Here is a 14,645-nt window from a genome sequence, read left to right as displayed (position 1 = left end):
CTCATGAGCCAAATGATTACGTATAGCGTTATTTGTGCTGCTCCTCATTTCTCATTTTAATGAAGGCGACAGGCTGATCCTCTGAAATTCCCTCTGTAAAATCAATCGTAGCCTAAAATTAAGATTTTTTTCATATTACAAGTTTATTCTCGTAACACTATGACTATATTCTTATAATATTGCAACTGCATGCATATAATATAATGAGAACAATGTCGGAATATTATTATTTTATTCTTGAATTCTTGTTTCCTTTTTACCAAAACAAACATGGAAAAGTATAATGAATCACGACATTAAAGGAAGAATGCACCTAAACCTGCTGATTTGTTGTTTGACAGCAGCAAAGATGACTCCGCAATTTTCAGCTTCACAATTGTCACATTATGTCGTTAAGTTTAGTTGCAAGCACACGGATGTGTTTGATGTCCCCATAAAATATACAGTGAAAACTAACATCAATCGTCATAGTAACATATTAGAAACCTTATCCAATGAATCAATAGTGACCCATCACACTCATCGTACCCTCACAGTTAATAATATAAATAAAGCAATAAAGCTTTGGATGCGTTGCTGCATTCTTTCCTTTTCTTTTTGTGTGGATAACATAAATAGCAAGATGTTTTGATATTTATAGCACAGCGAGAGGAGTGAGTGAAGAACAGGTTTCCGGGGGTGAAATCACTGCAAACGTCAGGCTTTGGTGTTGATCACATGGCAGATGGGTTTTTCTTTCTTCATAAAGCCTGACAGAATACAGTGCAGGCACAGGAAGTGGTGTGTTGTAAGGTGCATTGACTGATGGAGACGAGATGGATTAAGGTCAGAGTTGTACACCTAGGATTTACTAAATCGAATCAAGAATTAGTCCCAGCAAGCTCTAAACATCACACACTGATCGTGTTTGAGGTTTTCTTTAGGCTCTATAATAGATTTCAGCATTTTTGATGGGTAATTTTTCAATTCAGTGCAGGACTCAGGAATGTGTGCAGGTCTGATGTGGTGGACAGTTCAGTGACGTGCTCCTTCCTCTCCTCTCCCCACAGAGCGAGCATCAGCAGGGATCCTTTCTACGACATGCTGGCCACCAGGAAGAAGAGGATAGCGAATAAGAAGTGATGTCCGCCCGCGCTCCACATCCTCCTCGTCTTCATCACTGCCCTCTCTGTGACCAGCACGGCCCCAGGAGACACAGGTGGGAGTTTTCGGGTCAAGCTTGTCTGGGAGCCGGAGGATCGTCTGCACATCAGATCAGAGGCGAAGGTGTAGATGGAGAATAAGGACCTGCAGGATCTTCACCGAGCTGGATGTTCATTGAGGACCACAGTTTAGAGGCGGAGCAGCCACGACTGGAATCATAGGACATTTTTGCGTAATGTGTCTGTGGCACTGCTGCCCTCTGCTGGACGTGTGGGGAATTACATCTACTGCACAACAAACGCACGGGCAGGATGTAAAACCTGAATCCCTCCGGTCTCTCTCCACCTGGTGAGGTTGGTCACCCCCAGACGCCAACTTTTGATTCTTTAATTGTCTCGTGCATCAGCAGTTGCCGACGCCAATGTTTTCCGTTAACTACGGAAAGCCTCGAGTTTTTAAATCAGCTGGTCTGATTGTTGTGTATCTGTATATGCAAACTTACTGATTTAACCAAGAAAATGAAATCCAGGCTCATATTCTTCTGTAATTTAGCGTGTGCCACCTTATTCCCTCTTTGAAAACGAAGACGTAAACGATTCAGGGGAAATAGTACCACACACACACTTAGAGGAACGACCCTTTCAAGTGGCCACTGTTGCATCATATATATTAGTTCTGTACCGTTACATATTGAAGATGCATCTCTGTGTTCATTTCTTTTGTATTTATTTGCTTATTGTTTTTAACAAAAGAGGCAGCCCCAGACTCATTACATTATGCATGTATAATATATAATGTACATACTGGTTTTTATTCTTTCTTTGTTGTATTTATGTAGCATGTCAGTCATAACAGCCATAGCCTGTACCCGTTCACCTTTTAGTTCAACAGTTTATAGTAGTGGAAGTGGCACCTTGTGCGGAGCAGTGAAGTCTCCTCACACAGTGTTTTTACTGAAGATCAGATAATGTGATGATTCATGAGAGAAAAACTCACATTACAGAGACCTAATGGTGTTTTTTTCCCCCCTTATCTTTGTTCAAGAGTGTTCTTTCAGTTTGTGAGCGGGGCTTATTTCTCAGATTTTGTAATGCGCTCACTCGAAACCCTGCACTCGCACTCAAAACATTCCCAGCCTTCCAGCTTTAGCTCTCGTTCCTGTGCGCAGGAGAAATGGTTCGGATTTCTAGTCTGTCCCAACTAACAGAATGCCAGCTGTGGTGGGTCGCCTTTTTTGTTTTTATAGTTGCTAGTAACTGTATTGAAAACATAAAAAGAACTTGACATCCTTGATTTTGCCGCTTTATGTTGACCAGAGATCTGCTGGACTCCTTCTCAATGAAGGGCGGGACAACTTCACTCATAGTAACTACACCTGGCATTCTATTGGTTAGGGAAGTGGACTAGAACTAGACTTGTAGCACCATAACATCCAAGCACAAGCAGGGAGCGTTTTGATTGTGAGCGCATGGTTTTGACAGAGAGCATTACAAAATCTGAACATGAAATCAATAAGTCCTGCTTTCTAAGATCACGCTCTTGAATTAAGATAGAAGAAAAAAACATACTCACAGGACATGGTAAGTTAAAAAAACAAAACGTGCAGAACGTGGACTTAAATCATGTGAATGCTGACTGGAATCCCAAGGTCCGTCAAACCGACCCACATTGTTTAGGTGCAGGTTTCCGGTTTTGATCTTGGGTAAACCGCTCATGTGAAGACTTTGAATTAAAAAACACATGCTGATCAGTGAACAGTGTCCGTGTGAATTCAGTGAGAAGAGCTCGACTCTTTGGTATTTTACACCCGAGCAAGGTCTTTGCTCCTCGAACAGCTAGAAAGGTGGGTGTTTAACAACACCTGAATAAAGAGCGCCATCACTTTCAGTCCTCGCTGATACATCGTGATTCAACCGTTTGCCCTTCAAGAGGCTGAATACAATCAGTCTCTTCTGTGTGATACAAGAGCTTTCTAAAAAACCCCGGCAACTCTCCTCACTAAAGATTTATCATTCATTTCAATGCAGCTTGTAAACGTCAAAGACCAAGAACAAATTACAGACATAAACAAATGTATTTTAAGGCTTTTACCTTATACAATGTATAAATTCTGACATGCTAAAACTAAAAAGGTATAACAGCAGTTTTTCCAACGTCTGTCTAAAGTTGAAAAACACAACATAACAAAACGAAAAAAAAAAAAGAGAAATCAATCCATACTCCAAAGAACATGGTCAAAATTAACAAGTGTTCTAAAAACAAAAGCAAAACAACAAAACATCTACTGCTAATCCTGATACAGGATCTTTTTGTACATATAAAATAACTGATAGTACAGTTCAAAATTAAATTCACAGTATTCTTTTATGACGCGAGAAGACACAAACTGTAGTTTTCATTAAAAAGCAAACACAAATGGTCCACAGCGATGATAAATGTTTGATGCTTTCTTTCTGAACATTTAAAAAAAGAGCGAGTGAGAGAGTTGTGATGTAGGCGAGACAAAACTCCTCATCTTGTGAAAAAAGTTTAAAAATTACAGAGTGAATCTTAGGCTTCAGAGCAAAAATGGAAACGGGAAAATAAAAAAAGGAGAAAAACGTAAGCAGGGAAATGTCCTCAAGTCTGTCCAGGGTTAAAGTGGAGGCATCAGTCAGCGAAGCCTTGTTCCCACCACTGCGCTCGGCCGCCTCGTTCGTGAAAATCTCCCTCCTGCAGTTCGTCCGCTCCCAGTGGGATGGATGTAAAAACTCAGAAGCTCTGTAGATATAGTGACATCTTCCCTTTTGTTTCATTCTTATTCGAAGCGGGTGGATAATCCGTAATGGGATGTTTAACAAGTTTTTCGAGTCCTGAGTTCCACTGAGCAGCAGTTGAGATGTTTTAAGCTCCAGGCTTTGTTTGTGTTCATACGAGTATATATTAATATTTTTCATCATACATGTTCAACAAGGTGAGCGTTATTTTTTTTACCCATAGTTAAAGAGAATTACGGCAAATAATTAATGCCTTAAAAAAAGATTTTCGGAATATTTTAAAACACTTAACTTTTGGTAAAAATACAATTTATTCCCAACGAAGAAGAAGCACCATGTCAAAAGGTTGTTGATTTCATTCCTCTGCTGTTAAAATGGTGTTGATGCGCCTGAAATGAAAAAGAAGAGACCATGTCAAAATTGGTAGGCAGAACTATGAGCTATTGTGTAATTTGGCAACATTTTACACAGGATAGTCCCAGGCTAAAACTTCCACTTCAAGACCTCAGTCTGGAGGGATTACACTAGTGTCATTAGGTATTTGAAGAACCATCACATGTAAGAGCACGAGGAGTTCACCCAGACGAAGGGAATTCAACTTTTTAAAACAGCATTCAAGCGAACAAAGAGCCTCGCAACAAATTGTTGAGTTCATCGTTGTGTATTTAGAGATTTATTTATTTGTGTTCTTTTCAGATACGACTGTTAAAGAATGACGCCATAGAACTTCTTTTTATGTAGTTGGTCATTTCCAGTCTCAGTATGTATTTATATATATGTATATACAGTTTTTAACCTGAGCCAGGCCATACAACAATGATAGCAATCAATCAATCAAAATACATATATTTTTTTGATATGCAATGGTATCAGATCGGTTCTCTTTATCAGCCAATACAAAAAGTCCAGGTATTGGTATCGGTATCGAGAAGGGATACAGTTTATTAGCATTGACACTACTACAGCAAACAGTGATGATCAGTAAAAAGGACGCCCACTCACAGAGTCAGTGTTTCAGGCCACTGGAGAATCAGTGGGAGTTGCCATTGGTTCGACTGTAACCGTTTCCTAGAAAACAGAATGAATGCTTTAAACTGACACACAGCATTTAATTCAGCTATAGTATGGTTTGTATGTGAAAACACCTGTAATACCTGTGTGTCCATTGAGATGGCGGTGAGTTGAACCATTGGTGGCTGAAATGGGCTGAGGGGGGGGTAGATGGTCAATGCGAGGATCAGCGTAGTCTATGCGCCGGCGTTTTTCTGGTAAAAAACCATAGTTGTGTGTAGCGTCCTTGGTGTCATAGTAACTCCGCTTGCAGCTTTCCCGTTCCTCGCTGCTTCTGTTCTTGTGTCTCGGTGCGGCGCCTGGGCTCTGCTGCTTGGCCTCGCCATCCCGCTGCCGCCTGTTTTTCTTCTTCTTCTTTTTTATTTCAGCAATTCTGTCTGAATCCACGTCAGAGCTTCTAGGGTAAGATGGAAAACACATTAGTCTTAATCCACAATTAACTGAGATATAAGGCTTTGTCTGGAGGGCTCAGTTACTTTTATTAATGATTAACCATGTGAAACACAAAATATCAAGAAAAAAGTGCCATTGCAACAACAGAGTCTGAGGCGACATCTTCAAATGTCTTGTTCTCTTGACAAAAAGGCCAAAACTCAAAAATTTAAAGTTCACAGTTATATGATAAAGAAAAGCAGCAAACTTTACATTTGAGAAGCTGAACACAGAATGGTCAGCATTTTTCTCCTTGTAAAAATGGATCAATAGTATCACTCACCCGCTCTCTCTGTGTCTGTCTTTGTCCTTTGACTTCTTTTTCTTCTTGCTCTTTTTGTGTTTTTTAGAGTGACGGGCCTCAGGGCTTTCGTCTCTCTCCTTGCTCAGATTATCAGCAGTCCTCTTGTGATTTTGATCGTCTGTGTTTGGAGCTGATCTCGACATGGAGAGAGGAGGCAGAGGCGGCGAGCCTTTGTACTTTGCCGATGTTTCTGACACTGTGGCAGGAAAGGAAGTCTCCTCTTTTGAAGGGTAAGAGTTCCTCTCCCTGCCGTTGCTCTTTTCCTTCGTTACCCGGGATTCTCGACTCTCCTGCTGCCACCTCGAGCGACTGCGAGACTCCTCGCGGTGGGAGTGACCGTTCCCCCTCCGCTCACAGTCCCAATCCTCTCTGGATCGATGACGGTGGTAATGGTGAGAGGACCTGTCGCGATTGCGCTCCCTGGGGTGGTGGACAGTCCGCTCATAGCGACGCTCAGAGTCCCAGTCTCTGTAATGTCGATCATGAGGAGACAAATGATCACTGTGCAAGCGATGATTGTGGCGGTGTTCTCGGTGGTCCCGTCTGTGCCGATGCCGATCACCGTCACTCTCCCGCTCTTCACTCCGGTCCCTGTAGTGTCTCTCTCTGCTCCAGTCAGAGTGCAGCCTGTCTCTGTCTCTGGAATATTGTCCATCGCTGCCACTAGAACTGGGCTTGGACTGTTGCTGCTCCTTGGCGTCCGTTCTTCCTTCCATCCCTGCTGACGGCCCGTTTTTCTGTGGTAGATTCTTGGATTCATCCCCACTTACGCTAACCTTCTGTGGAGCAGCAGATGCCCCAGTGGTGCTCTCGGAGCGGTCTGCCGGGGAGGATAAGGCCGCGGGGTTGCCATGATGTGCTGAGGAGGAAGCAGATTCTCCAGATGCAACAGAATGGGTCTTTGTAGCAGTAGCTGAAGGTGGAATGCTAACAGTGGAGGGTGCTGTATGCTGAGGCAGGGGTTCAGACACACTTTTAGCCCTTTTGTGAGGAGGGGAGAGGTGCTGGCTTTCACTGGCAGCAGGATGGATGCTCCGAGAAGAACAGGTCTGTGATGACGAGGCTGAATTATACGCCTCTTTGCTGGGAAAAACAAAAACAGACAAGCAGATTAGAAATGCTATAAACCAAACCTTTAGGATAATTACAATTAGAACTTAATAATTCACTAAATAAAATAAATAAATAAAACCTGTCTTGCTCATGGTTAGAATGTTACATTACCTTGTTGGACTATGGTCACCATCTACACCATTAGCAGCAATGGTAGCCCCCGAGGACAAAGATCCATGATCACTGCCACAGATCTGAAGGGCATAAAAACAATAGATCATTTTTTTATTCAAAAAAACTGATCAACACAAATAATGAACATGTCATAAAGCGATAGAAATAACACAAAGCATTTTACCTTGTCAGAGGTGTAGTGTCCATTCATTTTGTGTTGTCCATAATGGTGTCCATTTTGGCCTGATTTAGAGACGCCATACAATAATCCGTTACCATTATGGTGCACTTCTGACTCTCTGTTTGTGGCTTGAGGAGATTTCTCAAAGACGCCTCCTGTTCTGTTGTTACCGTTGAGGTGAGACTTAGCTAAGCAGCCATTCTCCAGAGCGCCACAGTTCTCCTGGTCTGATTCCTCAGAAGACTCTTGGCCGTACGGCACCAGGAATGATGCTCCATTACCTCCAGTGTGGTGATCGCCGTTACTGCAAGACATGCCGTTAACGTGGTGAAGCTGACGTGGAATGAACCGAACGTCTGAGTGGACGTCTGAGGTAGACTGTGAGGAGGATAGAGAGCTGGAGGAGGAGCCGCTGGCAGAGGAAGGCTGGCTGCAAGAGGATGAGGAGGAGGAGGAGGATGGGCGGTTCTGCTTGCTTTGTCCAATGAAAAATGAAAGCTTCTGACGTTTGTCATGGTCTGGGATCATTGTGGGCCGGCTGATTGAGTGGGAGATGGAGGAGGAGGAAGAGGCCAGTCCGTGGTTAGGTTTTCCTACAGCACTACTGCTGGTGCTGGGCTTGGAGCTTGTGGGATAGTCCCTCAGCGATCCATTCCCATTGACATAGAGAGTGCTCTGAGAAGGAAACATGAGGTACACAAGGAAATATTTGTTGTCAAGGTAGAACACCAACTAGAAACTGAAACATGATAAATCACAAGTAGTTCGACATTAGCACGTGTGCAGTACCTTGGTCATGTGTGGGGGCAGCTGGGGACCTATAAAGCCAATGTTGTTTTGATGGACGGTGGTGTTGATGCGTGGTATCACCACCGGACGTGGTGACGACTGACCAGGGATTCCAGGGTTGTGGTTCATGTGACTGTAGTCCACTGTTTTTTTCCCATCACTGGACCTGATGATACCAAAAGGAAGGCACATTAGCATCTACGTGACCAAGGTTCATTTTTTTTCATAATTTTTTTCAGACCATCTTCTCATCAAAATGGATAAATAACTAGAATGGCAATCAGTAGAGAACTTGATTGTCAAAATGTTACTTTAGTTACTCCTCAGTTAAACATTTTTTTGATTACATTTCTTGTTAAGTTAGTTAATTTACGACCAAATAAATTACAGACTATTGTGGTTTACTCACTTTATGTAGAAAAGGACATAGGCCTGCTGGTTGAGAACAGTCCTGATGTCGCTGACGGACACAGAGGAGTCGTTCATCTGATACCACTGACCATTGCTCGCCTGTGAGACACAACAGAAGTGTCATCAGATTTGACAACAGATTCATCCTTGTTATCCAAATGTTTACTCAGTCTCTGAAAATGATTTTTAAAGTTGAGAAATCTGAGTACAAATATCACCATATACAAATGTGTTTTAAGACATATTACAATAGAACATATACTGTCTGTTCAAGATTTTGTGGGAACTCTGCATTTATCTCTGCTACAGTGAGTTGTTGAAGTGTTGAGGAGATAAACGTGTGCAGGTACACTTGGCAACAGCAGTGTCCTGATAGAGTAGAACATTGATCTGTAGCATTGCCAGTACCTTAATATAGCAGAAGTAGTGTCCAGCGTGACAGCTGAATCCAGAGTGGACCAGCACAGCGTACAGGCCGTAGAGTTGGGACTCTCCTTGAGTCTGAGACATGAACGACCGCAGGTCCAGGTACTCTGGATATTTTACATCCTATTGGACACAGAGCAACCGATTAATATCAAACCACAAATCAGATTTTCCCTTTACTGCGTAGTGGAGCCACACTATGACTGTAGCGTGACTCTGAATTTGTGATCGGGTACCTTTGTAATTTTGCCTCCACTGAAGTTTGCAAAGCGTTTGAGTGAGAGGGTGAGCACGGTGGCGTTGCGGTGGATGCTAAATCTCTTCGAGGCTGTGACCATTTTTTTGCACCTTAGGGGGACAAATGTTGAGTGGTTAGGCGACAAACTGACATAAATAAATAAAAACACTTTTTTATCATCTGACAACTCACTTGGTGCATTTGTAGGCGTTTTCTCCATCCAGCTGCTCCGGCTTAACAAACTGCTCCAGAGCCTTTGAGACGCTTGAAGCCGTCTGCGTGGAGAGACAAATCTATTTTGAGAGTCTGGAACTATTATAATAGACCAAATCTGAATTTACATTTTGTCACACATTTGCTGTAAATCAGACTCACAAGTGACTTGAGAATTTTGAGGAATTACCTTAATTTCCAGAGTGATATCTAGAAAGGGGTCAAATGTATCTGAGACTGCTTTGCAGTTTAAACATTTAACTGGAAAATAAAAAGACAAGACAGGGAAATTAGTCAGAGAAGAAACAAAAACATGAAATAAGAAGAAATGAATCAAGAAAATAAAATTAAGACTAATGTCTTACCTCTGGACCTTAGGTACCCGCCAAATACTTGATGGATGAAAGAGGTTGCCTGTGTCTGCCTGTCCAATCTGTCACAGAAAAAAATATTAGATATTATATCACGAAGGTAGAGACATAATTCTCCGTCTGTCTTATTAATCACAAAACAAACCAATGTTTGTACTATACTGAAACAGAGACAACCGGCCAGCTGCTAGTACCAAATGAGAACTGACTTGATACTTGCCATTGTTAAAATGATTATTTAAGAGTCTCCTGAAAACCACAATGGCCAGCAGTGTATCTATTAAACATACCCTGCTCTTGACTTTAAGTTAAAAATGCATGGAGGCTTCATATGTGTACAAAACCTACATGGCAACATTGCCCAGCACTGATTTCCTATATTTCAGCAGTAAAAAGGAATACTTTGGATAATCTGTATTGAGTTTTTATGCAGGATTTATCCTGGATGGACTCTAAAATGTTCAGTGGATTGACTAAATTTCTAGATTAAAAACTTCCTTCTAATGTCAAGTGCCTGACTTAAGATCATGAACTGTAAATCTAATAAGAAAAATATGAAAATATTGGGACAACCTTTGAAAGTAAACATGATTGCGTCTCATCCCTTTCATATATGAAACAGCTTCGGCTCAAACTTACTTGGTTCCAGGTAAGCAGGACTTTTGCATAGCATCCACTGTGTACCGCAGGAATTCATGGGCATCCTCTTGGCTTCCATAGCGGAAGTGCTTTGCGATCCCTGTGAGGGGAAAAAACACAATGGAGGAGGATATGTAAGCTTGGTAAATACCAACAATGATTTTGACAGAAGATAACTCAATTTATACTCCCACTAGATAGTTTCCCTCCAAAATGAAAAGGTAAACAGCAGCACAGCGCCTCCTGTCATTCATTTTAGGTAAATGTTTTGTATAAGGGCACAACTTCAGCATTCTAGCTTTACAAATACTTACTTTTGAGCTCATTGAGCACACCAATGGGCTTGATGACATTCCCAGAGTTGGCAAAGACCTGAATGATGTGGTTTTGCATGGTACACATCATACAGAACCCCGGCTCGTGACCTGGTGCAGGGAAAGATTCACAAAAACACTGATAAGTAAGACATTATTCAGACTAGAAAACAGCTCATAGACGGTGCTAAACTTATATGTATTGTATCACCGTACAAATACACGAAAAAATGGGTGCAAAGACCCACCATGAAACAATGAACACTAGCTCACATGTTTTAGAGTGCTCGCGTGTCAGCAAGTAGTTAGCAAATGGAGACGTGTAGGTGAGACACTGCAGCGCTGAGTTGAGGAAGCATGTGTTCCCCATGTTCTGCAGGCCGGCACCGATACGGTGAACCTGGGTCCACTTCAGGATGAGGCGGTCTGGAGGGAAGAGGACCTTCTGCGGCAACTCAATGCCGTCACCATTGCTGATCACTGGACAAACAGAGGGACATCATTGCTTATATCAGATTTAATGTATTTACCAGATCGAGGACAAATACTTATATATATATATGCTACAATGCCCATTTAAGTATAATCTGACACCTTATAGTCATTGCTGATATTCTAATAAATTCTAAAATGTGATTCTTATGAATGTCTAACACTGTAAAACAAGCTGAGGGAGAAAATAGAAGATAAAGAGTTTGCAATTTCCCCTGAACAAGTCAGATTACTGCTCTTTATATCAAAACAACAATTGTGTCACGAGCTCAAATGATTGATCATGCTCCAGCTTCAAAACTGGCTTTGTTACATAACTGGATAAATGAAGGTAGAGTGGAACCAGCAGCACAACACCCACAAAACAAGTTGTGCCACACTCCATACAGAAACAGGAGCCAACAGAAAGTTGACCGAAGCAGAGCAATTATTTCCAGATAATAATTCTCAACCGTCCTGTAAGAGTATGTCACTTAAAACATCACAGCCAATTCAGCAAAGGAAAATAGAAATCAGCAACGTGGTATTTTGTGTAAAAACAAATGAATTACCTTCAGACATTTCTGATGTCATTTTTTTTTTACCTTTCGCATCTGACCTAACAAAAGTGTGAAGAATCATTTCTAATACGAGTGGCAAAATCTTGACATTGGTCTCAAGTACAAGCTTAACTGTTGCTTGCTCCTACCTTGCTCCTTGGGCCGGTCCACAGATGAGAGAGTACTGTTGTAGACGGCAGCTCCAGGTGTCGGGCCCAGGCAGCCTCCTGGAGCCTTCAGCCGAGGAGAGTCACTCGGCATGGTGGGACCCACCGCCCAGCTGCTGGAACAGCTGCCGTCCATCCCCGCGTCTCCACTGGTGAAGGGAGATCGGTTACACCCGACTGACTCGTGGTCAGACTTTTCTGAAGATCTGTCAACTATGGTCATTGTTCATTGCTGTATGAAGAGAAAAACAGAAGTGTACAACTTAAATATCTTGTTCTTAATGGGATGTATTTAAGGGAACACAATCTATTTAACTAGGGTTGTCAAAAAAAAACGATACTCAGATACTAATCAATACTAAAAATGAGTATCGGAGTAGATACTAATTTGCAACAGTACCGTTACCAACGTCCTCCTGCAGTTCTTCGGTGCTTCACACAGCACCGCTGCAGACAGGCAGACACACAAACCCTCCCCTCACTAGCAGCTGAACACATGAACTCTGGTTGACGTCACCACACTGAGCAAGTGTCGCCAACATAAAACTAACTTAACATGGCAACTGCTGCTGCTGAACAGCCATCGCGACCAGTTTTAGTCAAAAATGAAAAAAGCTAAAGTGCTGTTTGGAAGCATTTTGCATACAAGGTACAAAGATAAGTAAACAATGCGACAAAGTGGTGGCGACAAAGTCGAGTAGCACAACAAACTCGGCGAAGCGTCATAGAGACCAACACCCCCGGTCTTTATGATGCATTTGGAGGTCAGTAGAGCTCCTGTTTCAACAACATTGAAGTATTAAACTGTTGTTATAAACGTTAACAGCAGCACACGTTAAAGATCCAATGTGTAAGATTTAGGTGAAAAGGATGTATTGTAGAAATTGAATATAAAGTAATCCTAGAGATGTTATCACTAGTGTGTAATCATCTAAATTATACAAATGTGTGTTTTCTTTACCATGGAATGGGCCGTTTATATTCAAATACTTTATACTTACTTCTGGAGAGGGTCCTCTCTATGGAGGCTGCTATGTTCTTTACAGTAGCCCAGACTGGACAAACTAAACACCTTTTGAGTTTGTATGACAACTGAAGTCTACCACAGGTTCTCTATCATGTTTTGGAGGGCAGGGTGGGGGGGTATTCAGCTGCAACATGCAACACACCACTAGATGTCACTACATTTTACACACTGCATCTTTAACCTTAGCCGTTTAACTATTAGCAATTAACTGATAGGAGCTAGCGGCTATGGCTAAAAATAAAACGACCAACGTCAACGTGGGAGCTGGAGAAGCAAACGTTATCAACCCCCGTATCACGGGGGTTGGATCGCCCCGTTTACACTCGCATGTAAACGGGGCGATACAACTTTAACACACTGTGCGCGCGCTCCCGTGGACGGCGATCAGTTTCTGGCAGACGATCACTTTTTGGCACGACACCTGCAGCCTGGCTCACATTGGCTAACAGACGGCTGCTAGGCCTGTAGCACGCAGCACCGCGAAACTTCAATAAAACACGCGCTAAAGCTCCATTAAACCCGGTGAGGGAGACGCAGCTCTGCCCACAGGCCCGTAGCTCTCGTCGAAGACAGGAACGGAACGACTGCGGGCGAGCGAGCCGCCGACGCCATGGAAACGGCGACACGTAACGCAGAAGCTAACGTTACGTGCGGTGGCGGCACTCGTGTGGTACTATTGATGCTAACGCCGCTAGCTGCCGCTGCTACACGATGGACGCTCTCTGACATGGCGGAGAGCGACACAGCCATTTTCTCTACGCGTCCGAGCGCGCAGTTCCGCCTTCCCATTCGAAGTGGCTGCGGTTCGGACGTCGGAGGCCCGGGTAACGGGACGTGTAGCTTAGCTAAGAAAGGAGGGGCTCGGTACCGGCGGCTGTGTGCGCCCACTGCGCTGCTCTCTCCGACATGACAGAGGGACCGGTGTACGGCTACTACAGCTAATCTGTGCGGCTCAGGCGCGACCAAATGTTCCGGCTGCACGGTGGAACTGCCCCCGGGTCGTGAACGCAACAACACACTCACCTGGAATCTGTTACGAACACGTTAATAGCGCCTGTAAATCCATTCCTCATTTCCAGCGGGTGTCCGGCGGTGAACAATGACGTAGCTTATTGCCCCACGGGTACATCCGGGCACACGGGATGAAACAAGGCGTGTGATTGGCTGCTTCGGTGATTTCTCGGCGAGGAACGTGTTTCGGGAAGATCCGTCGCATGTACACACCTCCGACAGTTGTACATGATGTTCAGCCCACAATCCTACTCTGTATATGAAGCCACGATACAGAGTCTGTCCAGAAACATCCCGATGAACACATTGCTGCAGCAGTATCATTCATCTTTGCATTATTTGAACAACCGACCACATTTTATACCAGTTTTAGGACATTTCCCGCAACAACGGGCTTAGTGCCTTGGCTTTAGGGGAATAAAAGAAATATCTAACCTACTATTCCAACCATTAAAATCCTGTTAGTTTACTCCTATCGTTATTCTACATCAGAAATGTTACAGAGAAAATACACTGAATATTCTGAAATTAAATATTAAAGAAAAACATTTACATTTACAAGAAAATGTCAAGTTCTACTCCTGTGCTACTCTGAATGTCATTCTAAACAATAACAGATCATTATTATTGTTTTGTCAGATATTTTCTGCCCTACTTCCAGTGTCTTTGCCACAATATGTGCGTTATATTATAGCAGGTGGCCTCAGATAATTTCCTTGCTAAAACCAGACAACCCGATTGTCCTGAAAGCACAGATCATGTATCTCTGCTGAGAAAAAGAAAGATTACTGGGTGCCCATAACATTTCCTCTTGTAAAGTATGAAAGTAGGGGTGATTTAGAGGTTACTGGCACAGGGAATGCACCATCAAATAAAAGAAAACATGCATAGAAA

General features: G+C 42.9%; 2 protein-coding genes across 4 annotated transcripts in view; one reads left to right on the top strand and one right to left on the bottom strand.

Moving 5' to 3' along the window:
* The window catches only part of LOC118101104 (cytohesin-3), a 32,187-nt gene extending 29,289 nt beyond the window's left edge, over positions 1-2,898 (top strand). The window contains exon 13 of the mRNA XM_035146777.2: positions 1,050-2,898. Coding sequence (XP_035002668.1) covers positions 1,050-1,122 — 73 coding nt within the window. The 3' untranslated portion in view covers positions 1,123-2,898. The remainder of the gene's footprint in view (positions 1-1,049) is intronic.
* A 317-nt stretch (positions 2,899-3,215) lies between these two features.
* Positions 3,216-14,587, bottom strand: usp42 (ubiquitin specific peptidase 42). Of its 3 annotated transcripts, none has more exons than XM_035146765.2 (18): positions 13,764-14,587; positions 11,696-11,945; positions 10,789-10,995; positions 10,516-10,626; positions 10,202-10,301; positions 9,557-9,624; positions 9,382-9,452; positions 9,171-9,253; positions 8,977-9,088; positions 8,723-8,863; positions 8,313-8,413; positions 7,904-8,069; positions 7,118-7,789; positions 6,931-7,013; positions 5,686-6,789; positions 5,054-5,367; positions 4,902-4,967; positions 3,216-4,288 (listed from the first exon to the last, which is right to left on the bottom strand). In XM_035146765.2, exons 2-17 carry the CDS (start codon positions 11,934-11,936, stop codon positions 4,930-4,932), a joined length of 3,612 nt encoding a protein of 1,203 aa, XP_035002656.1. In that variant the 5' UTR covers positions 11,937-11,945; positions 13,764-14,587; the 3' UTR covers positions 3,216-4,288; positions 4,902-4,929. The 3 variants fall into 3 exon arrangements, with proteins under 3 accessions (XP_035002656.1, XP_035002658.1, XP_035002657.1); XM_035146767.2 differs by having other exon boundaries at positions 5,054-5,364; XM_035146766.2 differs by lacking the exon at positions 13,764-14,587 and adding an exon at positions 12,114-12,641.
* Between the last annotated feature and the right edge of the window lie 58 nt (positions 14,588-14,645).

Source organism: Hippoglossus stenolepis, chromosome 21 (assembly GCF_022539355.2).
Source record: "Hippoglossus stenolepis isolate QCI-W04-F060 chromosome 21, HSTE1.2, whole genome shotgun sequence".
In the NCBI taxonomy this organism is placed as follows: Eukaryota; Metazoa; Chordata; class Actinopteri; order Pleuronectiformes; family Pleuronectidae; genus Hippoglossus; species Hippoglossus stenolepis.
The sequence above is the reverse complement of the archived record's forward strand: the minus strand, read 5'-3'. Positions and strand labels throughout refer to the sequence as shown.